The sequence below is a fragment of the Eleutherodactylus coqui genome, chromosome 10 (assembly GCF_035609145.1).
Source record: "Eleutherodactylus coqui strain aEleCoq1 chromosome 10, aEleCoq1.hap1, whole genome shotgun sequence".
Classification (NCBI taxonomy): domain Eukaryota; kingdom Metazoa; phylum Chordata; class Amphibia; order Anura; family Eleutherodactylidae; genus Eleutherodactylus; species Eleutherodactylus coqui.
The window spans coordinates 140705709-140728219 of NC_089846.1; the positions used below are offsets into that span (position 1 = coordinate 140705709).

General features: G+C 45.5%; 2 protein-coding genes across 10 annotated transcripts in view; one reads left to right on the forward strand and one right to left on the reverse strand.

Moving 5' to 3' along the window:
• Positions 1-11569, forward strand: part of MAP4K1 (mitogen-activated protein kinase kinase kinase kinase 1) — a 90161-nt gene extending 78592 nt beyond the window's left edge. For 2 of the 3 annotated variants that reach the window (XM_066579906.1, XM_066579904.1), the window contains 10 exons: positions 1600-1660; positions 1741-1843; positions 5020-5078; positions 5536-5639; positions 6272-6449; positions 6552-6620; positions 6753-6836; positions 7743-7813; positions 9554-9603; positions 11240-11569. In XM_066579906.1, coding sequence (XP_066436003.1) covers positions 1600-1660; positions 1741-1843; positions 5020-5078; positions 5536-5639; positions 6272-6449; positions 6552-6620; positions 6753-6836; positions 7743-7813; positions 9554-9603; positions 11240-11309 — 849 coding nt within the window. In that variant the 3' untranslated portion in view covers positions 11310-11569. The remainder of the gene's footprint in view (positions 1-1599; positions 1661-1740; positions 1844-5019; positions 5079-5535; positions 5640-6271; positions 6450-6551; positions 6621-6752; positions 6837-7742; positions 7814-9553; positions 9604-11239) is intronic. The other variant, XM_066579905.1, reaches the window with a different exon arrangement.
• A 1414-nt stretch (positions 11570-12983) lies between these two features.
• RYR1 (ryanodine receptor 1) overlaps positions 12984-22511 on the reverse strand; it is a 117857-nt gene continuing 108329 nt past the window's right edge. For all 7 annotated transcript variants that reach the window (XM_066581967.1, XM_066581965.1, XM_066581962.1 and 4 more), the window contains 10 exons: positions 22463-22505; positions 22245-22375; positions 21408-21468; positions 17985-18131; positions 17576-17710; positions 17143-17299; positions 16939-17003; positions 15469-15569; positions 15044-15095; positions 12984-14527 (listed from right to left, as the gene is read on the reverse strand). In XM_066581967.1, coding sequence (XP_066438064.1) covers positions 14432-14527; positions 15044-15095; positions 15469-15569; positions 16939-17003; positions 17143-17299; positions 17576-17710; positions 17985-18131; positions 21408-21468; positions 22245-22375; positions 22463-22505 — 988 coding nt within the window. In that variant the 3' untranslated portion in view covers positions 12984-14431. The remainder of the gene's footprint in view (positions 14528-15043; positions 15096-15468; positions 15570-16938; positions 17004-17142; positions 17300-17575; positions 17711-17984; positions 18132-21407; positions 21469-22244; positions 22376-22462; positions 22506-22511) is intronic.

The window sequence follows — 22511 nt, forward strand, 5'->3', positions numbered from 1 at the left end:
AAAAGAAGAAGGTGCCCAGGAGGACTTCTGGTCTGGGATGAGGGAAGGGTACAAGATTCAGTAGGTAGAAGAGAGAATTAGCTAATTATAATTACATAGGATAGGTGCATCCGGAGCACATCCCCACCGGCTGCACATCTGCATAGGACCTCACACACACGGGCGGATTTGCATTGCGGAATCTGGAGCAGGCATCCGCCTCCAAATTCCGCAGCAAACTGCCCGTAGCATGCAATGCAAAAGCGATTCTTCATGCACATGAACAAAAACAATTCGCAGTATGCTCCGTTTTCCTGCAGTTTCTGCACGGACGGCTTCCATTGAAGTCAATGTATGCCATACAATCCGCAGCCCTTCCACAATTGACATTGCGGGAAGGTCGCATATTCCGCGTCATTGCTAGTGTGCACTATATTGGCCCCAGTAGTAATAGCGCCCGCCCTGAGATGATCTACTTACCACTTCCTTTTCTTTAAAGCATCGCTGCTCCTCTGCTCAGCGTTGCTGCGGGCAGATGTTTGTGCCTGCCGTCAGTGTATGCACTCGTAGCGGTGCCACTGAGTGACTACCAGCTGGGGAGCTGCAGCACCCCAGCTGGTAATCACTTTCATGGTGACCAAACATCCCGAAAGCGGGACAATCATCTGAAAAGCGGGACAAAAGTCTGGGGACAGCGGGACACAGGATGCCAAAGCAGGACTGCCCCGCCTAATTCAGGATGTTTGGTCACCTTAGGCCGCCTGCAGACGAGCGGGTCGGATCCAGCGGCGAGAATTCTCGCCGCGGGACCCGACCCAAGAGCCTGCAGTGACGAGCGCGTACTCACCCGCGCCTGGCGGCCCCGGCTCTTTCATGTGCCGGCTGCCGCGCAGCCGGCGCATGCGCAGACCGTAGCCGGCGGCTGGGTGAGTGCGAGCCCCGCACAAAAATAGGACATGCCGCGGTTTGTTTGCCGCGCGAGATTTCGCGCGGCCAAACCGCGTCCGTCTGCATAGGAGTGCGTATTGTAATGCACTCCTATGCAGACTTTCAGCTGCGGAAATCCCGCGGCGGGATTTCCGCCCGTGTGCAGGCGGCCTTATTCTAGTAGTACTAGTAATGAACAGCGCGCCTGCCCACAGAGAGGGCTCTGAGTGCCCCCTCTGGCATGCGTGCCATTGGTTTTCCACCACTGCTATTGAGGGATCTAGTAGTTGGGCTGTGAGATCGTTCTTGTAGGATCCATCAGCTTCGGGTATCATGGACATGAAAACAGTCCAGATTACGAGACATCTATCTAATGTCAAATTGCATGGCCTAAAGTCTAGATTCTCGCCCAGTAATACGTGGACCACAGGGGGTCACACAGTCTTCATGCGATGCTACACAGTGTAGGGTTCTAGTCTAGGGGTATGTGGCTTAGGAGAGTCTTCAGGGCCGTGGATGCTCTAGTTGTGCATTACTTCCCTACATACCGTAGGTAGCATGCAAGGACCCATGCTGATGCATATGTTTTGCTTGATTCAAGACTTACTAGTCGGGTAGTCAACACAAGTCTTTAATTTGTAGCAGATAATATTTTTAACGCTCTTTTGACCTATTTTTTCTTCTTTCTTCTAGTTGTTTCCAGGCCGGACCACATGGGTGTATTCTATCAACAACGTACTGATGTCCATAACAGGTAAAAGAAAAAGGCATCTAAAAAATGTGGTCAACATAAAATAAAGGATGATGCCTCAATGTCCTGCTGTCTTGTTTCAGGTAAAGCCTCCCAACTTTATTCCCATAGTCTTGTGACACTCCATGAGCAAATTCGAAGAGAGTATCGTTTGGGTCACATCCCTACACACAGACTCCTGCCCAGGTATATTCAGTAATACAGTGGAAGGATAAGACCCAACATTGGTTTAAGGGAATGTTAAAAAGATGATCTTTGGGTGGAAGAGCCCATAAAATAGTTCAATATATACTGAAAGATTTGGAGGCGGGTGAGTTTTGGACTGGTGGCATGGTCTAGGTCAGTGGTCCCCAACCTTTTTGGCACCAGGGACTGGCTTCAAGCAAGACCATTTTTACAAGGCCCGGTAGGGTTGGGCGGGACATGGGCAGGGCTTTGGTTATATGGGGCAGGGTTATGAAGGGGGTTGGAGTTTAGTGCATACTTATTTAATTATGACATTTAGAATGTCCTGGCAGTACACACATAGGGCAGTATAATATACCCCCCCCCCCCCGGCAGCACACACATAGGGCAGCATATAATTTATCTCCCCCCAGTAATAGACAGCCCCCACCTCTCAGTAATTAGCAGCCCCTCCCCCTGTAATAAGTAGCCCCCACCTCCAGTAATAAGCAGGTCCCCCCCCCCGGTAATAAGCAGGAAGCAGGTCCCCCCCAGTAATAAGCAGCGCCCCCCCCCCAGTAATAGGCACCCCCTTCCCCTGTAATAAATAGCCCCCCCCCCCCAGTAAGCAATCCCCCCAGTAATAAGCAGGTCCCCTCCAGTAATAAGCAGCCCCACCCCCAGTAATAAGCAGCCCCCCCCCCCAGTAATAGGCAGCCCCTTCCCCTGTAATAAGTAGCCCCCATCCCCCCAGTAATAAGCAGCCCCCCAGTAAGCATCCCCCCAGTAATAGGCAGTCCCCCCACCCTCAGTAATAAGTAGCCCCCCCAGTAATAAGCAGCCCATTCCCCCGTAATAAGTAGCCCCCCCCAGTAATAGGCAGCCCCCCCAGTAATAAGCAGGTCCCCCCCAGTAATAAGCAGGTCCCCCCCAGTAATAGACAGCCCCCCAGTAATAACCAGCCCCCCTAGTAATAAGCAGCCCCTTCCCGTGCAATAAGTAGCCCCCCCAGTAAGCAACCCCCCCAGTAACAAGCAGGTCCCCCTAGTAATAAGCAGCCCCTTCCCCTGTAATAAGTAGCCCCCCCCAGTAATAAGCAACCCCCCCAGTAATAAGCAGCCCCCCCAGTAATAACCAGCCCCCCTAGTAATAAGCAGCCCCTTCCACTGTAATAACTACCCCCCCTCCAGTAATAAGCAGCCCCCCCCAGTAAGCAATCCCCCCAGTAATAAGCAGGTCCCCCCCAGTAATAAGCAGCCCCACCCCCAGTAATAAGCAGCCACCCCCCAGTAATAGGCAGCCCCTTCCCCTGTAATAAGTAGCCCCCATCACCCCAGTAATAAGCAGCCCCCCCAGTAATAAGCAGACCACCCCCCCCAGTAATAGGCAGCCCCCCCGCCCCCAGTAATAGGCAGCCCCTTCCCCTGTAATAAGTAGCCCCCCCAGTAATAACCAGCCCCTTCCCCCGTAATAAGTAGCCCCCCCCAGTAATAAGCAGCCCCCCCAGTAATAACCAGCCCCCCTAGTAATAGGCAGCCCCTTCCCCTGTAATAAGTAGCCCCCCCCCCAGTAATAAGAAGCCCCCCCCCTAGTAAGCAACCCCCCCAGTAACAAGCAGGTCCCCCCAGTAATAAGCAGCCCCTTCCCCAGTAATAAGCAGCCCCCCCAGTAATAAGCAGGTCCCCCCAGTAATAACCAGCCCCCCTAGTAATAAGCAGCCCCTTCCCCTGTAATAAGTAGCCCCCCAGTAAGCAACCCCCCAGTAATAACCAGCCCCCCTAGTAATAAGCAGCCCCTTCCCCTGTAATAAGTAGCCCCCCCAGTAATAGGCAGCCCCACGTAATAGGCAGCCCCCCAGTAGTAAGCAGCCCCCCAACCCATATACTTACCTCCTCCCTGCTGTCAGCGTTGCTCTCTGCCCTGACGTCAGTGTGCAGCCCGGCACGCTTCCTCCCTGAGTCCTCTCCTGCGGAACTAATGAGCAGGGGACTCGGGGAGGAAGCGTTCTGGGCTGCACACGTCAGTGTGTGCCGGGATCAGCGCGATTACCAGTGGGGAGCTGCGGCGCCCCCGCTGGTAATCTCTTCAGTGGTGAGCAGCGTCGGCACGCCGCGGGCCACTTAACACAAGGCAGCGGGCCGGATTCGGCCCGCGGGCCTTGTGTTTAAAGCAAAAGTTCCCCGCGGTGCCGCGGACCGGCGCTAGACACCTAACGGCCCGGCCCCGGTCCGCGGCCCGGTGGTTGGGGACCCCTGGTCTAGGTGATGAAAATTAGGGCTATGGATTAGAAAAGGGTAAACCGTAATTTACTCTTAGGGAAATAAGGGAGATGGAATAATACCTCCACAGTGCCACCTATTGGAAGGCAGCATTCCTTCAAGCCAAAGTTACACTCTTATACAAGCCATTGTTACAAGGCTTGTATAAAGAGTCAAACTTTGTCTTGAAGGAATGCTGCTTTCCAATGGGTGGCACTGTGGAGGTATTATTCCATCTCCCTTATTTGCATATTACCCAGAGGGAGCCTTTTGAGTCTTCTCACTCACCGTCTTGGTGCTCTGCTTAAGGAGAAAAAGATAGCATTTCTTACTTTTAGGGGTCCTGCACATAGCCGTACCTTGTACAAGGACTCTGTATGGTGGCACGCAGAATGTTTATAAGTTCTTATTATGGACATGTAGGTAGATGGTGTGCCGCCATATGCTGCCTCCACAAGGCACAATGTTCTCTTATAGGAGCAGCCTGTGACTGGCAGGGCATGTTGGCAGACGTGAGAGGTTTAGTTTTACCACAGCTGGAGAACCAGATTGGAGAGCAGTGGTGTAGATAGGGAGTGCACATAGAGTTATAAAGTGTTACAGTATTTATGTTGATCTTGTAGGAGATTATTGCACTAATGGTTACCATGTTAAAGGGGTTTTCTAGTTGGAGACAAGAGAGGAGCCATTGGCACCCAAAGCAGACAGCTGATTTTGTGGGAGGAATCCATGGCCAGCCTTGCATTTCCCATGTAACATATGGACAGCTTGGGTCCCAAGGAACAGTAGAAAGACTTATAGGAGGGGCCCCCTATATACCACCAATATGCCTTAAATGGGTTGCCGATACATTTTGACATAATCAGAGGGTGAAGAATAGAGGAGAAAAGGGACAATGCTTTGATACTTAAAGTTTTTTATATCCTTTTTTTGCTACAGGAAGAAATCCATATCCAGCAAAATACCGGACACTAAGGGCTGCAAGAGTTGTTGTGTGGGTAAGATATTACCAGTCACTAGTAATGAGCCAACTTCTGAAAAGTTTGGTTTGGCCAGTTTGCTGAAGTTCGGTTTGGTGTGAATTAGTTCAAACCAAATTGGAAGTGCACCAAAACCCTTAAAACTTTTATATAAGACTGTCTAAAAGTCCTGAAAGCCTCGTATAATACTCGGAGAGTGGGACTCAGGGCTTTTGAAGGTCTTAAGCAGTATTATACATCAGGGTTCAGGACTAGTGTAGACTGAACCGAACCAATAGGACCCTGTTTCAAGTAGAAATTTACAAAAAGCTCAGTTAGTTTTCATGCCAAGCCAAACTTTTAGCAAAGCTCAACCCAAAAAAAGGGTTCTAATAAAATGGTCACTCTACCATACTGGGGGGGACTTCATCATCTATGAGCATGTTTTACTGTTGCATTCTTCTCATTCCACTTCCATTATGTTTTTCACTTCCAGCTCACAATGACACATCTGGTAGCTGGTTCCTTTGTGCTGCTCTGGAGGTCTCAGTACTTTTGTTGGAATGGTATCAACCTCTTGAAAAGTTCATGTTGCTAAAGGTAATAGTCCTTAATTGGCCCTGCTAATTTATAGGTCAGTCTATGTTATTGTACCTTCAATCTTTAATGGCATAGTAGGTGGACATAGTACATATAGTTTGCTTGGATCGTACTAAGATGTTAAGGCACAAGCCACCAATGGGATGCACATGACACGAATCTGAGGCCAATGAAGACCCACTATAGCATTAACTTGGGTATTGGCTCGAACATATTGCAGGAGGGCATATATAACCATCAGAACTGAAGAGAAGATACCATTTTGCCTTGCAGCTGCATGGGATCCAGACATACAAGTGTCATCTGAGGCCTTGTATCTTTTTATCTATAGGGGGGATCTTAGCTAGTTTTCTCTTGGGTATCTCATTCTCTCTGACAGTTGATACTTGAGGAAAGAGGTAGCGAAGGATCTCCTGTGAGATTTGTTTTCTTTCATACCATTCCAGCCATGTCCTCTTCATGTAATCTTCCTTAGACATTACAGGTCCTCGTTTCTTCACCTTGTCACTAATCAAATAGTCATTCTTCACATTTCAGGATTAATTATTTATAATCTTGTTATTCCTAGTGTTTATGTCTCTTGAATGTTCTAATGTCCCGGTATATCCTTGTGTCTTCTTCCTGCACTCAAGCACTTTGACTTCCCCCTGCCATGTCCTTTGAAGATATTTGAAATGCTGGTGGTGCCAGGAGAACAGTATCCAGTAGTGTGTATTGGAGTTAGCAAGGGCTCACCCCCCCATTACAAAATTCAGTTTCAGACCATCAACCTCAATTCTTTGACCTCTTGGTTTACAGACCACAAGAATGGTAAGTGATTGGCGAAGGTGACCATTCAACAGACCAAACTGTTGCTTATATAGACATTGCTGAATGCTTTGTACCTGTTGATATGATCTTCTCTCTTATCAGTGGACTCATGGACAGGTCCAGTGCAGGTGACGCAGATCGGCTACGGCCAAGTCTTGGTACTCACAAATAGTAAGGCCATCCTCGTTATACTTATACTCATTAGTCTTCTCTTTCTCTGTCTCCTTCCTTCAGCTAAGGACATAATAATCCTCATTCCTATAGATAAAACATACAGATGTCCTCCATTCTTCTGTATTACAGATACACTAAATCTGGTGAACCACAGAGGAGAAGCACAGCATTCATTTTACATACCTACATTTTCTTTCCCAGTGGACTCCATAGGTGAGACCTTATTGTCCATATACCATATTTCTTCCTTCTGGTGGTCCAGTATTTTACATGTTGTGCTTGAATGTGATTTTTAAAATCTTTGATTCATTTGGTTTATCTTTTCCCATCATCATTTGTAGTTACATTCCAAATGAGTATATGGCATGGCAATAGAAATTGAACGCTTGCTGTCATGTTCCTCCCCGATTTACTGCTAAATACTAGTTGTTCCAGCAGTGGGACACCTTGTTCCCAGCTTATTTCCAGGGCACCCTTCTATCAAAATGGTATTGTCCAACGTGGCCACCCCTTTAACATATTTTGGATTTTATTCATTTTGCAAGAGCGCAGTCTATTTCTAAAGCCCCATTTACACTGAAAGATGATTGTTCAAACATCGCTCAAATGACTGTCTAGGGCCCATTTAGACACAACGATTCTCACTTTGCTCAAAGCCATCTTTTGAGCGATAACCTTTGCGTCTAAATGCACGGACATTGTGCAGTTTTCGTGCATGATTCGTTCCTCGCTCAATTCTAGTTTTCTAGAATTGAGCGATGAACTCTTATCAGCAGTGCAGGCTGTTATCACAGTTGGCAGCGCTGATAAGATTCTTTCAGCTCGTGTCCTGCTGGTAGTTCACAGCGGGACGCAAGCTGTAAGCATGGAGAACAATGCAGCTGTTTGCCTATGCAAAACAGCTGTATTGTTCGCCGAGTGATAGTGGCAGTGTTCCTCTCTGCCTGCATAGCTCTTTAGTAGCTAATCAGCTACTATAAACTATGCAAAGATGATCGCTCAAAACTGTCACGCAAACTGTTGTTTGAGCAATCATCTTTCCGTGTAAATGGGGCTTAAGCCTACCAATTGTATTCTTATCCAGTGCCCATTAGTAATATCTATTTCTAATCTTCCTAGCTCTTTCTGGAGATTACATCCTGGTTTTAAGGAGCAGAGGTTTCCAGGTATTGAAATTGCAGTCAGCAGAGGTAAGTAAGCCAGCAGGTTCCCTTCACATATAATGAATAAATAGCGGAGGAATATGGATTACAGTTTCTTTTAAATTATCTGTAACTTTTTTGGTGAATTTCCTTAAGTTGTTTAGATCATGGATTCTAAGCTATGATATGCCTGTGGTCACCATATTATTTGAGCTGGTCTTAAAGTATAACTGTGCTTTCCAAAAACTCTTGAGATGTTATAAGGACAAGTTAGAAATTTTGATCGGTGAGGGCCTGGGAACTGACACCCCCGACTGACTGCCAGCAGAAGTGTTCGCTAGCTGAATATGAGCTCAATACAAAGTCTATGGACCTGTCTTCAGCACCCCAACCCGCACCAATCAAATCTTTTGACATGTCCCTATGACATGTCAATAGTTCTTGGAAAGTACAGTTACACTTGAAAGGAACGCTAGACATGTCCTGAATATACAATATAATAAACATGCCTGCAATGTGTGTAGAATTTCTCACAGATCCTATCTGCTGCATACACTATCCTACCAAAAGTATTTAGACACCTCTATCAGTAGAATGGATCGTGTCTTATTAAAATGTCATATTTCCCAAACCATGCTACATAAGATGGAGATCCTTGGAGGTCTCAGCCATAGTTTGTGATGAGAACTGCATGCTAGTGGATATACAGGTCATCCCACTGCACACATGCTGTCCATCGTGAAGCACAATGCAGTGTCCCATCTGCAATGGTGTAAGGAGCGTAGTCATTGGACAGTTCAGCAATGGAAAATCCTTCTATGGAGTGATGAATCATGATACTCCATGTTCACATCAGATGGACATACCTGGGTGTGGAGGACGTACCTGGGTGGAGGATCCTGGGGAACACCTTCTACCTGAATGTTGGGCCAAAAGTTAAGTATAGCGGAAGTTCTGTTATGCTCTGATGATGTTTTAAGTGGCATGGTCTTGGTTCGTTGGTTGAAGTGACAAGAACCATGAACATGGAGATGACCCTGACATTGTTGTCAGTACATTATTGTCTGCAATGTGGTAATACTCTGGGAATGGTCGGCAATACTTCCAACCAGACAACGAGCCTCGTCACAGATCCAACGCTGGTTTACATTAGCTTGAGGATAAGGATGCTCCATGATTGGATCGGCTGCACAGAGTCCTGACCTGAACCCACCGAACATCTCTGGGACGAACTGGAACGTCTGGTCAGGAAATATGAACAGCATCCATCTTCTATGACAGAATTTGCCAGAAGTTTGAAAGATGAATTGAAAATATAAGCTGAAGTGTATCAGACGTTAGTAGAAAGTATCTCACGGAGAGTATCCAATGTCATTAGAGCCAAAGGAGCCCCACTAAGTAGTAACATATGGAAATAAATACTGCTTTTGATTCTTGCTTTTACTTTTGGTAGGATAGTGTATCTTGAAGAGAACACTGATAATTATTTCCTTCTGATCTCATCCATTTTTGACTGACAGACCACTGATAGGTGAGACCAAAAAGTGGTGCTTGGCGTTCCTAGCCTGGGGGAGGGCTTCTGTTGTGGCCAGTTGTCTTAGAGCTGGACACAAGTGACTTGTGAGAAGGAGGTGGGATGGCTAAGACATAAATATAAATGTAGCAAACTCCTATGACAAAATACACTAAAGTTCCTCCACTATTGCTTGACATCTGCGGATGATGACTAGAGCCGCAGTAACGTTACGCCTCCAGGCTACTATTGTAACTATCTGTTATCTTCCCCAGGTGCTGGTTGACTGTTTAGATCGCAGCTTACGCATGTTGTCTTCAGACAGGTGAGAATATGGAGATTCCTTACTTCATATTAAAACTCCTCATAGCCCACATTGGCAAGACCGGGTACAGAGAAGTGGGATTTGATTGTGCCCTGTAGACCTTTGAGTAGATGCAAGCTGTTTTACTACAACCAATTTCTACCAAGCCTATTCAGAGGTTATAGTGTCATGAGCAGCTGCTGGTTAATCTACTGACCGTTTGGCATCCACGGGGAATATGAGGATACCTGCAGCCAATTATTGGAATTCTCAATTACCGAATTATACAAATGCCTCACGTAAATTCCCCAGGTTTCCTCCATAATGTAATTTGTCCACCTTGGTAGAGCCAAGAGCATGGAGTACATACGGCTCTGTACTAGGTATGCAGTCCATATGCTTCTGTATAAAATTGGAGGCATATGAAGGTATAGTATGGCACCATTTACTTCTATGGGTGCTCTATTATGGCTTCTGCAAAGGAGAAGGTTGTATAGAGGCATCATAGGACCCTGTACATGAACCCCTATTAAAACTCTACAACACTTCTAAAGACATTTCTTTTAGTTTCAGTAAGAAGTTTTGTTGACTCCCAAGGGGAAACCTCACCAGATCCCTCACACCATTCATGGCTCTGTGTGTATCTGAAGACCCCCCCACTAGACACTCTATCTCAGTGATTTACAGGGCGCTGCTGAGTCAAAAGATGGGGGACTCTAGGCCGAGCTTTATGGTTATGTAGGAGCAGAAACTAGGCATGTGCTTCCTGGTGGAGCTCTGGCATAAGACCTTCCTCTTGTCGCACAAGGTGGTGGCATACAGTAGATTGCAGGAGCTTAATTATAAGATCTTAACCCAGTGGGACAGAACCCTGGAGAAACTGCATAAAATGTATAGCAAGCACTCCCCCCTGTGTTGGAGATGTTCCTCTGAGGTAGGAAACATGTTCCACCTATGGTGGGAATGTGCTCCAGTAGCCAGCCTATGGGGCGATATTATGTCCCTGTACAACTTAACGTGCGATTCCTCTTTTGGCTTAACTCCGGAAAAAGTCCTCCTATCAATGTTTCCGGGACCCATTTCCAAAGTAAAGAAAGGGCTGTTGCGCTTCTTTGTTGTGGCGGCCAGACAGATTATCCCAAGGCTATGGCGTACCACGACTGCTCCCTCCAGGGTAGAATCCATGAATTCTCATGAGATATGAGGAAACGAGAGCTGAAAATGAAAACAAGTATCTCTTCTGTGCCATCTGACAACCATGAGTGCAGATCCAAACATCTCAGACATTTAGGGATTGGTTCATCTCAGGCACATATGGCCTACAGCAATCACAATAACTTGATTGAGAAGAGGACGAGGATCTCTAGCGGCCCCCTACCCCTCCCTTCCTTCCTTTTCCTCTTCTTGGTTTTCTTTATCTTTTACATTTTCTTTCATGATGTGTTAAGTTGAGTTTGTTGAGTAAAATAAGCACAAATATTCTGTGTAAAGCTGACATCGGGGATCTCTATAGACCCCCGACTTGGGCAGGGCCCGGAGGGTATGTAATATGATGTATAGGTTGAGCCCATTAACCTGTGTTGATCAGGCCAATTTCAACTAACCTGCCGTCTAATAAAATATTTTTGAACCTGAAGATGTTTCTTTTTTCTCACAGAAGAACGATCATCGTAGAGGCTCCACGGTCGGATAACAGCAACACAAACCTGTACATTCATGAATGTTAACCTTCCAATGGACATGATCATAAGTCTCACCTGCTGGATCCCCAAGTATGGTACTAATCCAGGATCGGAGCTAGGAACCGTTAGAAGATATTACTTCTCGTGACACCTTGTAGGATGAGCTTCCTTGGAAAAGGACTGGTACCTGTATTATTGTATAAGCTTTGTGTATTGGCTGTGACGGTATTGTGGGAGATACTGTCTGAATGTCTATTCAGTAAAAATGTTTTATGCACTTTTAATAAAAGTTGGTTGTATTTGTCTTTGTTCTTTAACCGTTTTCTCACTAAGGGTTCTTATCAGAATATACGGTATGGGTGACTGATAAATTACAGCCACTGCAGATATCCCTGCATTGGAGCGAGGGCTTTGGACGTTATGGGTGTAAAGGTGGAGGCCTCTGAAGACCGCTTGCATTGTGTTGTAATGAGATACAAACTGAAGAAGACAACCAATGGAAATGTGTTTTATTTAATGAAATACATGCAATGCATTAAACATGTCTCCAGAGGTGGCCAGATAGTCAGAAAAGACCTTGGAGGGACATTATTAGTGCTATTTACATTATCCCCTGAACTAGAGGTACTGTAAGTGGTCTTGCCTGGTCTCTGAATCCTGGCCTTCAGTGATGGCATTGTACAGCCACATGGGTCAAGACATCATTGCTGGAGGCCAGGAGAGACAGGCAGGGGAGAAGACAAGACTGCAGTGTGGAGAGAAGATGGAGAAAGGGAGTATCTAGTTTTATTTATGTTTTGATCCCAATCCACAGCGCTAATTCCACAAGTGGTAAGGATGTGCTGCTACAATACAACGTTTTAAAAAGGTGTTTAACCAGTGGCAAGAATATAGAGGTCACAAAGGTCACAATTGCAGCTGGGCCCCTAAGTCAAGGGCCCCAGAGGCCCCCCTGGCCACTGTACCACTGCCATCACCCCTCCCACCTGCATTGCAACTCCGGCCAATATCCTTACACGCAGACCGTGTCTTCACTCATAGTAATATCTTTACTCCATTGCTGCTGCCTGAACATCCTGATCCAGGAGAGCGATTGGGTGTGGGCACAAGTTCTACGGGGCCACTATAATACTTTGGGGACACAAAGGGGCCATTTTAACAGTAGGGTGGGACTGTAGAAGAGCCACTCTAACAGTGTGGAGGCATGGAGGAACCACTGTAATAGGATGAGGCCAAGGAAAGACAACTTTAACTTTGGGGTCGTGGAAGGGCCACTATGAGAGCATGAAAGGACTACTATAAGAGGCGGGGCTACTATAATAGTGTAGGGGTGCAGAAGCACCCCTTGTAAGCCTGTGGGGGCAGAGAGCGGCCAATATAGTAATTTGGGAGCATGAAAGGACTACTATAAGAGGCGGGGCCACTATAATAGTGTAGGGGTGCAGAAGCACCCCTGTAAGAGTGTGGGGGGAGAGAGCGGCCAATATAGTAATTTGGGAGCATGAAAGGACTACTATAAGAGGCGGGGCTACTATAATAGTGTAGGGGTGCAGAAGCACCCCTGTAAGAGTGTGGGGGCAGAGAGCGGCCAATATAGTAATTTGGGATCATGAAAGGGCCCAATATAAAAATGTGGAGGCCTGAAACTTACATTGTAGTCCTTTGATTTTCTGTCCTACGTGGTTCATTGTATTAACAAGAATGAAGAGATCTCAAGTCTTACAGCGTCATCAATAAATATTTTATTACAGACAAAAAAGACAAAAAATATTGCACAGTGAGCGCTCCCCCTCCCCCACAGACTCACCCATCCCTATATTCTGCCTCTGTATAACCAATCCGAGACAGATGATTTATATGTATCTCCACAAAGCTGGAGCCATATTTGAGTAAGGAGAAACATTGTTACCGGAAATCTATTGCTGATTGGTGGGTGTTGTGCTTTCCAACAGACTGATAATAAGAGAGAGATTGTCACAACATGCGCAACATCATTCAAAGACAACATTCAGGCAGCCATTGTACTAAGGAGTCAGGCCTTCGCTGTGGCCATACGGTAAACGGTCATACTCGCAAACAATACTAACCCCACATTGTCAAACTGTGGTATTTCACCTACACTGGGAGGTATAAGGCACTAGAATAGAGCGAACACAAGGAACATCAACAACAGTGACAACAACTTGTATAAGCGGCCATAAAACATTCTGCTTGTGTCTATGGACTGCGCCACTCGCCATCATGTGAGGCAGGGCACAAAGCTGGGCAAGGTCCATTCAAGTCTGATATTTCTGAATTTGTTGTTTTTAATATTTTTGGTTACTTTTTGGAACTACAGAGAATTTCTCTGCTACCCGATTCAGAAAATGGATTAACTAATTAATTATAGGCAAACATGACGTTGTGATGCAGCTGCGAGGTCGCTGCTCCTTACGGATTGCCTTGCTACAAACAAAAATGGCAGACAAAATTTTTGCAAAAAAATCTCCAATCGTAATCATCACATGGTTACTATAATAAAGCGGATGTAAAGATTGTGCATTGTGTTCACAGATCAATGGTGAAGTCACTGGTATTTTTTTGTCAACCTCTTCCAGCATGTACAAATTCCTTACCCTACGGCCATTACATGTTGAAAGGGTCACCACTAGGAGAACGAAGATTCACCACCATCGAATGAGTGATGTTAATGTGACGGTAATACACAAACTAACAATCTCAGTCCATAGATAATCATTGTAAAGTTCTTCGAAGCACAGGCAGCTGTACTTCTCTACAAAAAGTTTCGCTGGCAGTGAAGACATTGACATATTGTTACTTTGCAAATTCTTGATGGCAGTGAAAGGACATTGAGGCAGCAGGTTCCCGAAGAGCAAAGAGCAACGCCTCTGAGAACCTGAAACTTATGACGTCAAGTCCTGGCAAATTCCTTGAATGAAAGCAAAATGCTCTGCAGGAGTTAAGAAGACTTGATGCTCTGCAGGAATCTTGACGCTTAAGATAAGGTGGTCTTCCAAGACATCTGGATTTTCAAGATATAATACTATCCAGTTGGTAAATTGATGCTCTTCAGAATCACTTCTGTATAAGAAGAAACGGAGGTGAGTTCTCTCTCCAATGTCTCTTTCAGGTTCTTGGATAAAGTAAACTAAAGCTGCAAGAACCCGTTATCCAAGCTGATCTTCATAAGTTTTCCGGAAACAGTCTCCAGCCGGGAAGAAGTCCCAACACCTCTCCTGGTACATCTTCCAGACATATGACTCCTGCACGGGAAACAAACATATTATGGCTTAACGTAGAATGTTATCTACTGTATATGTAATACTACACTTTTCAAGACTAGGATAGTAGTGGCCATTTATATCAGATCTGTTGCAGTCCACCGATCAGCCAACTGGGGGGCCGAAATGTTCCACTCAGCAACATCCTCTTCATTATTTGTCAGGCACAGCATCGTTCAGCTGGTCTAGTTTTGCAGTAGTTTCAGTCACCTGTAGTACTAGACATAGCCACCACCAATTGTACAACACTGTGCCTGCTAAACAACTAAAGGGGATTTCTGGGCATTTACTATTGATGAACCTCAGTAATGGAAGGCATCACTCCCATTAATTTCAATGGGAATGAAGGCTTTTCTATTGTATTTCTGGGGAAATCTAATCACAGACACCCATTATAGCTACATGAGAAGGTCACTATGATGACCCATCATTAATTTCCAGAATGAAGGTGTTCAAGCTTCAAATCAATAAAACGAGCAATGGCAGAGAAAAGCTCACCTGCCCAGTGTGTTCAGTCTCATCCTTGTTAATTAGGTACATCAAGAAGAACCTATAAGAGAGGGTATATAATATGTCAGCACACATAACATCTAGAACATCTAATCTTTATAGGGGTTGTCTCAGATGTACCGTCTCAGTTTAACCTCGCCCCCATTGAGTAACGTAATAAATTGTCTTATACTCACCTCTTCTCTCTTCTGTGTCCCGCAATGGTGCTCAGTCCTCTGCTCCAGTCTCTGTTTATAGCTGCAGGCCCGCCTGGTTTATGGGAAGTCACAGCCAATAACAGAACTCAGCGATCCATCGTTGCGGGACACAGCGGGAGCGGGAGAGGAGCGTATATGACAATTTGTTATGTTCCTCAGGTTGTACTGAGATGGTACACCTTGGACAACCCGTTTAGCCACCACCCTACGACTTACATATAATTGGCCAAGTTATGTTCCTCGAAAGTATGCGTCTCAAAGCCGTGTGGCGTCGTGTCAAAGTAATCACTGCCAATGCCGCAGATGAAGCATTTGGTCTGCACATAAAACAGCAATAATAATTACAAGGCGAAACGTTTCCATGAAAAAAGTTGCAAAGAATGAAGTAAAGTGAAACACAACAAAATGATGAGGGGTGAGATAGTAGATGGAAAGGAATTGGATGCACTACAGAAGGTAAATAAAGAGGAAAATGTGGCTGCCTTCTTCCAAAAACAGCACCACACTTGTCCACAGGTCATGTGTGGTATTGCAGCTCAGTCCCTTTTATGTTAAAGGGGTTGTCTGGAAATCTTGACGATCTATCCTTTGGACAGATCATAAATAGATGATCAGTGGGGGACTGCCGCTCAGGATCCCAGCCAACAGCTGATTACCGGCACCACTATCGGTACAGACTGTGCAGGAAGCAGATTGTGCTGTCCATAGTGCAGCAGGTTGATACTGCAGGCACACAGCGTCACATCTGAACTATTAGGTTGCACAACTGGAGGTGACAAGTTATAGAAAAATTAGTGGGATTAAACCAGAGACTGATCTTTTAGAACTAATGAGAGACACCAGAATAAAGTATAGTGAAATACAGTATATGGATAAATTTGCCGGAACCCTCAGAGCACCTGCCCCGAAAAGGGCAAGCATACTACGGGAGAGAGACCGGAGACCAATCTGAGATTTGTTGGTGATTACTACCCTGAACCCTAAACCTCAGAGCCTAAATAATCAAAAGAAATAAAGTAACCGCAACTACAATAACTGAATACCAGAATCACAAGGAACTTCAATACTGAAGTCTCTGGCCCAGCAAGAGGCCAGCACACAATCAGTATAACTGCCCCCTTAGAACCAAGGAGCGGGTTTATATACCCTACAAGAACAACTGGTATGATGAAAGACAACCCAGCCAACCTATCATCACTGGCACCAGAGGGAGATGTTACTCCTTTGGTGTCCAGCACTAAATGACAACATGCACATCACATGGTCCAGGGTAACGTGCTGCCATCACCCCAGACCCATCCTAAGAGCTTTGGAAGTCACAGCGCAGTCAGCATCGTGACACACATGCACCCATGGAATTCAATCATCTTGCTGATTATCTAAGGGTAGGTCATCAATAGAAGAACATCCCCAAAGTCCTGGATACCCCCTTTAATGGAGTTCTGATCCAATACCAGACATCCTAAGGACAGTTTAGACGCAAGCAGCCATATTTTTTTCTGATTCTATATAAACCATTTAAAGGTTGTTAAGGAGATCATAGAGCAGATATTAAGAAAAGGAGGAGATGTAAGATAACAAAAGAAGATAGAACTTAGTGGTGGAGTTAAGAATGTGGTCATCAATGAGGAGGGACAGGCTGGCCTTTATCATGGAACATATTGAGTGAGAATTAAATAATGTCACCTCCATATCTTCCTTCACTTGTTCCTGTTGGTCTCTCAGCTCTCCAAATGCATCAATGATCAGACCTGATGGAGGAGAATGCGTATTAGTTCCTAGAGGTTGTGTCCTTGAGATTTCTAACTAGTATGCAATAATCAATATGCGAGACTGATGAAATAAACGGATGCTGATTTCTCAGAACAAGGCAATGAAAGAGTCACCTACCCTGAATGATGGCCAGCAGGATGACGATGACAAAGAAGAAGAATGTGATGTCAAAGACAACACGGTAAAGTTCATACTCGTCTCCTGCAGGGTCTTCAATCTCATCACCGATACCTCCACCGGCTCGTACCCCAACATACATATGGAAGAGGTAACACTGTTTGAGGAGAGTCCAAGGAATTGTGTATCAGGAAAGATAAGTACACCTGCACTGTGTATACGTCTGGATGCTACTGTATAGGGTAGTGGCAACTCTATCAATATAGAACATGGCCAGACAGATGGTTAGTAAAAGGGTCATGGCTCTTAGACAGTGTTATACATCGGGGTTTGGTGAACTTCTGGTTCAATTTCGGACTGAGACAAACTTTTTGCAAAAGTTTGACGAAACTGCCAAACCAAACTTTTCGAAAGTGGGCTGGTCACTACTCACAGTCATCATATCATCACACTTCATGTCCGGTTCATCTTCATCCTCACTCTTGTTATAGAATTTACGGAAAAAGTTGAAAGCGACCACTGTATAAAGATATACAATCACGGCCAGGAGTCCAACGGTCATCATGAGCTGCGGGGAAACGTAAGAAATAACTAGGACACACAAAGCACAAAAAAAGATTTTTAGATTTCTATTTCCTAGAGGTGCAAGAAAATATTGGCGCCCTCTAGAAGTTACTGTCATTGGTGGAGAAACCTTCAGCCCTGTGAAAATCCCTTACGGCACATTATTATTTTGAGATGATTCCATACAGTTGTAGCAGAGCTGAATGTGTTGCATATAACAAATATATTGTTCTCTAGTATGTAGAGAAGACCATTGGGTGAAGCATTCGTCGTCTGACCTGTTTGCCGTTGTGAGTGACCGATGACAAGATGGTACGTAGGGTCTTCACTCCCATAGCGATATCCAGAAGATGAGCAGCAAAGAAGAAGTTGTTGTAATGTCCAAGCAGGGACATGATGAAATACCAGCACAGGTATAGGAAAGACTGGAGGAATAGGAGAATGGCACTATTTAATATAGAATACATTACAACCAAGATAAAGAAAGCACATTTAGGGGCAAAAACACACGGGCGCATGCGCAGCTACACTTGTCGCTATGGAGCGTAGTCGCGCATGAACAGGTTTTTTTTTCTTCTCTGATTTTTCAAACTCCACGCTAGTGTGCGCGAAAAAAAACTGTGGGAAGATAAGTCCTGCACATCTTTTTTCGCCCGTACTATTAACAGGCGATAATACCACTAATTAAAAGAAAACCATTAAAATCAGTGGTACCGTTTCTTCCCGTTATGGGGCTGTGATTATCATGGCTGCATAACAGGACTAAACCACGCCCGCGTGAAGAAGCCCTTATGGTGCACTAATAGGTGTTATCGTAAATGTTTCCTTGTGGGAGTCTAACTAATGGGAATCCCACCGGTATTGAGAGCAGTGGCCCATACTGCCTGTTCGTAGAAGAGAGCTGGCCATACATGAGAGGTCATCCTCCATCATTGTAATTGGGAGATTCAAAAACAACTGAGCACCTTCACTCAGCTATGTCCATATCTTCTATGGACTATAAAGGAGCAATGCTCCTGATAGTCCATAGAATGTGATCAATGAGTGGAACAGGTTACCACGGGAGGTGGGGAGTTCTCCTTCAATGGAGGTGTTTAAACGAAGGCTGGACAGACATCTGTCTGGAATGATTTAGTGATCCTGCACTGAGCAGGGGGTTGGACCCGATGACCCCGGAGGACCTGATGACCCTGGAGGTCCCTTCCAACTCTACCAGTCTATGATTATATGCTACCTCTCAAGTGCTAACTGAGAAAAGCAGGACGTAGACAATACAGTTGGCTCCTTAGTTGGACTTATAGGGGCTGTCCAAGTTGTACGCTCTTGGTAAAACCCCTGTAAATGCAGTAACATAACAAATCTGCATATACTCACAACTCCTCGCTGTGTCCCATGGTGCTACTCGTCCCCTGCTGCTCTTTATTTTCAGGCTTTAGTCCTGCCCAGTTTATAGGACGTCACCTGTGCTGCAGCCAATGACAGAGCTCAGCAATCGAGCACTGAGCTCTACCATTGGCTGCAGCACCTGTGACATCCTGTAAACAGCAGGGGCAGCTGGTAAAAGTGACATCAGAGGGGAGACCTGCAGCGGCAGCACAGACTACAACAGGGAGCGGAGAGTATACACAGATTTGTTATGTTACCGCATTTTATAGGCGTTTTACCAAAGCATACAACTTGGACAACCCCTTTAAAGGTTAGAGACCCATAATGTGCTAGGGGGATCACCAGTATCCTAAAGGGAAAGGTTGGATAGAGAAGTGTGGTATAAACTAGGTCTATAATAGCTTACAAAAAACACCTAAATTTGGCCGCACTCAGACTGCCTTCACATGAGCGTTTCATTTTGCCACGATAAAACGCTGACCGAAAATTGCAATTATCTGATGCATCGGATTCCAACGCATCAATACGGATGGGCAATTTTCCGTTGCATAAAATCAGCCAGCTGGAAAAGATAGCGCATACAGAGCGCATAGCGGATGGCCAAAAAAGATGGGTTTGGACCTATCTTCTGGCCGGAATATGCCGGCAGGTCCCATTGACTCCTATAGAAGCCTATAAGAGCTTCCAGATAAGGGAGGTGGGAGGGAATTTAGCAGCATCTCTGCTTTAGCATGGGGGTGTACTTCATGGGGGTGCACTGAATTCCAGGAATAAATCTAATTAATTAGGATATTTCGTACAAAATGGATTTACCCATGGTATGAACTGACATTCAATAGTGTTGGGGCTCTTTGACATGAACGAGAGAAAGCCGCGACCAAGTAGCAGCTAAATCTCCCGTTTTCTCGCCCATTCAGACGGCCGGCAGTGGCGTATATACGCTGCAGACCAGAATTTCGTTGGCCGGGGGGAGAGGCTTTAGCGCTGGTATGATCTTTTGCCGGATGATCACCAGTAGAAGCTCCAATAGAAGCTGCCGGCAAAGGGAGGGAGAGGGAGTTTAGCTGCGCTTCCATGTAATTTCCCTCCCTTGTCTCCCCAGCCTATAGAAGCTGCCGACAAGGGGAGGGACTTTAGCAAAGCGAGCCGCTTCTAAACTCCCTCCCCCCTCTCCTTTTCTGACCGCTCTCATAAGCTCCCATAGGAGTCTATGGGAACTGCCTATGTATTCCAGTAAAAGATAAGACAAGTCCTATCTTTTCGGGCCGCGTGTAAGATCAGCTGGCCAGAATGCGCATTGTCTGTGCCGGAATGCGACCGTCTGAACCGATGCATTTGAATCCGATGCTTCAGATGGTCGCAATTTTCGGCTGGCATTTTATCGTGGGAAAATAGCTGCAATAAAACAGGCGTGTGAAAGACGCCTTAATTTGTGGGTAAGAACCCTTCAAGGGTGCGGCCACTTTTTTCATTTTCGGTTTTTGCTCCGCATCTTGAAAAAGTCATGACTTCTTTATCCATAAATGCAGCCGGCGGAGGGTTGTTCTTTGTCGGGTGAATCCTTTTTTCTATGGTACTATTTAATGTACTGAACAACCTCTGGGAGCGAGTCGTTGGACCTGCCCTTGTATCTGTGGGTACAGACATTTTTTAGGCCTCATGTCCACGGGCGGGTCGGACTCCACATGTGGGAGCCTGCAGCGGAATCCCACCCTGCCCACGGCCGAGGATACATATTTAGCTGGCGGGTCCTGTGGGGTCTCCTGCATCCCGTCCGGATCTTCTTTTTTTAGTGTGGATGTGTGCAGAAGTGCCACACGCATGCGCAGTCCTTGTTCTTTTTCAACTCCTGCTTTCCCGCAGTATTGGCGGCCTATCCGCAATTGAATTGTGGATGGGCCAAGGATCGGACGGCTTCCATTGGCTTCAATGGAAGCCGTCAGTGCAGAATCCGCACAAAATGGAGCATGCTGCGATTTGTTTTCCAGACCGAAAGGTCCACAAAACAAATCCGCATGCTTTAATGCATTTGTGGACGCCCATGTTTCCCTATGGGCGGCTTGATTTGCGGATCTTCAGCGCGAGTCACCCCACAAATCACATCCGCCTCTGGGCACGAGGCCTTACTGTTTTTGGGTAGCTTTTATCCCTTTTTCAGTGAACGGTCCAGTTATTACACTGTGTAGAACCGGATTACCTCCATATAAGACACTGAAATTACAAATGTCCCACAGAGGAGATACGGTTATAGAGCTGTAGTAATAATATTGTCACAGATGTTCCCCACCAACTGTTATATTGGAAGCAATACTCACATTATCTGTGAAGACAACCCCAAATTTCCAGATCTGATACTTGATGTCAATGGAGGTGAACCTGTAGTAAGGAAATAGTAAATCTAAAAGTCAAGACGTGTCTGGGAAGACAATTGGCTGCAGTTCATGAATGAGATACAAGATTAGAGAAATGTGTATGAGGACAGAAATATAAAAAGGGAGCATAGATCGCTTGGGTAAATCTAAAGACAGATTTACTTAGTAAAGGAACACTTTAGGCAAAACTCATATATGGTGCGATAACTAGTTCAGATCCTTAAAGGGTGGAGCATGACTCAAGGACTCGCTCTTTAGTGCTCATTGACTGCCTGTGTTACACAGCCTATAAAGGCCCTTTTACACGCAACGATTATCGCTCAACATTCACTCAACAGCTATCTTTTGATCGTTAATCATTGTGTGCAAATGTGTCTATTTTTTACTTTTTTTTGCCAAATGATGATTTTATGTTTGGCATAAAATCCATTGTTCGGCAGAAGAGCTGACAGCAGGGACTTCACGCTGTGTTCTCTGCGGGGAGTGCTGATAACATTGTCTCAGCTGTCAGCCCCATGGCAGAACAGAGGGAATGTATTCAGAGAACAGACCACCCGCTGTTCTCGGAATATAGCTCCCGGCGGCTCACACACATTAATAAGATACTAATTGGCATTAGTACCAATTAGTAGTTTATGCAAAATGATCGCAATCTTCTTTGTGTGTAAAAGGGTCTTAAGTTTATAATTGTGATGAAATCCAAGTTAGTTAAGTCATCCCAATTATGGACCATGAATGGTGTAGACAGGATAATAGAGAGACAGGACGTTATAAACCCACCATGTGAAGAGAGATTTATCCGGTTCATGCTTCTTCCCATTGTGAGAGCTGATTTCCAGACTGGCAAGGTCCATTCCCAACAGTTCTGCAATTCTCTCACGACCATAGATGTCTCCGTATTTGTCCAGTACCTGGAAAAAGTGAAGATTTTACGGAGGGTGAGGGGGAGATAGAATTAATTGGAGACGACTTTGATGCATCTAAAGCTTTTTTTTAACCTTTCGTTTTACAAACTTGTCCCAGTAATTGCTTGGAAATGATCTAGAA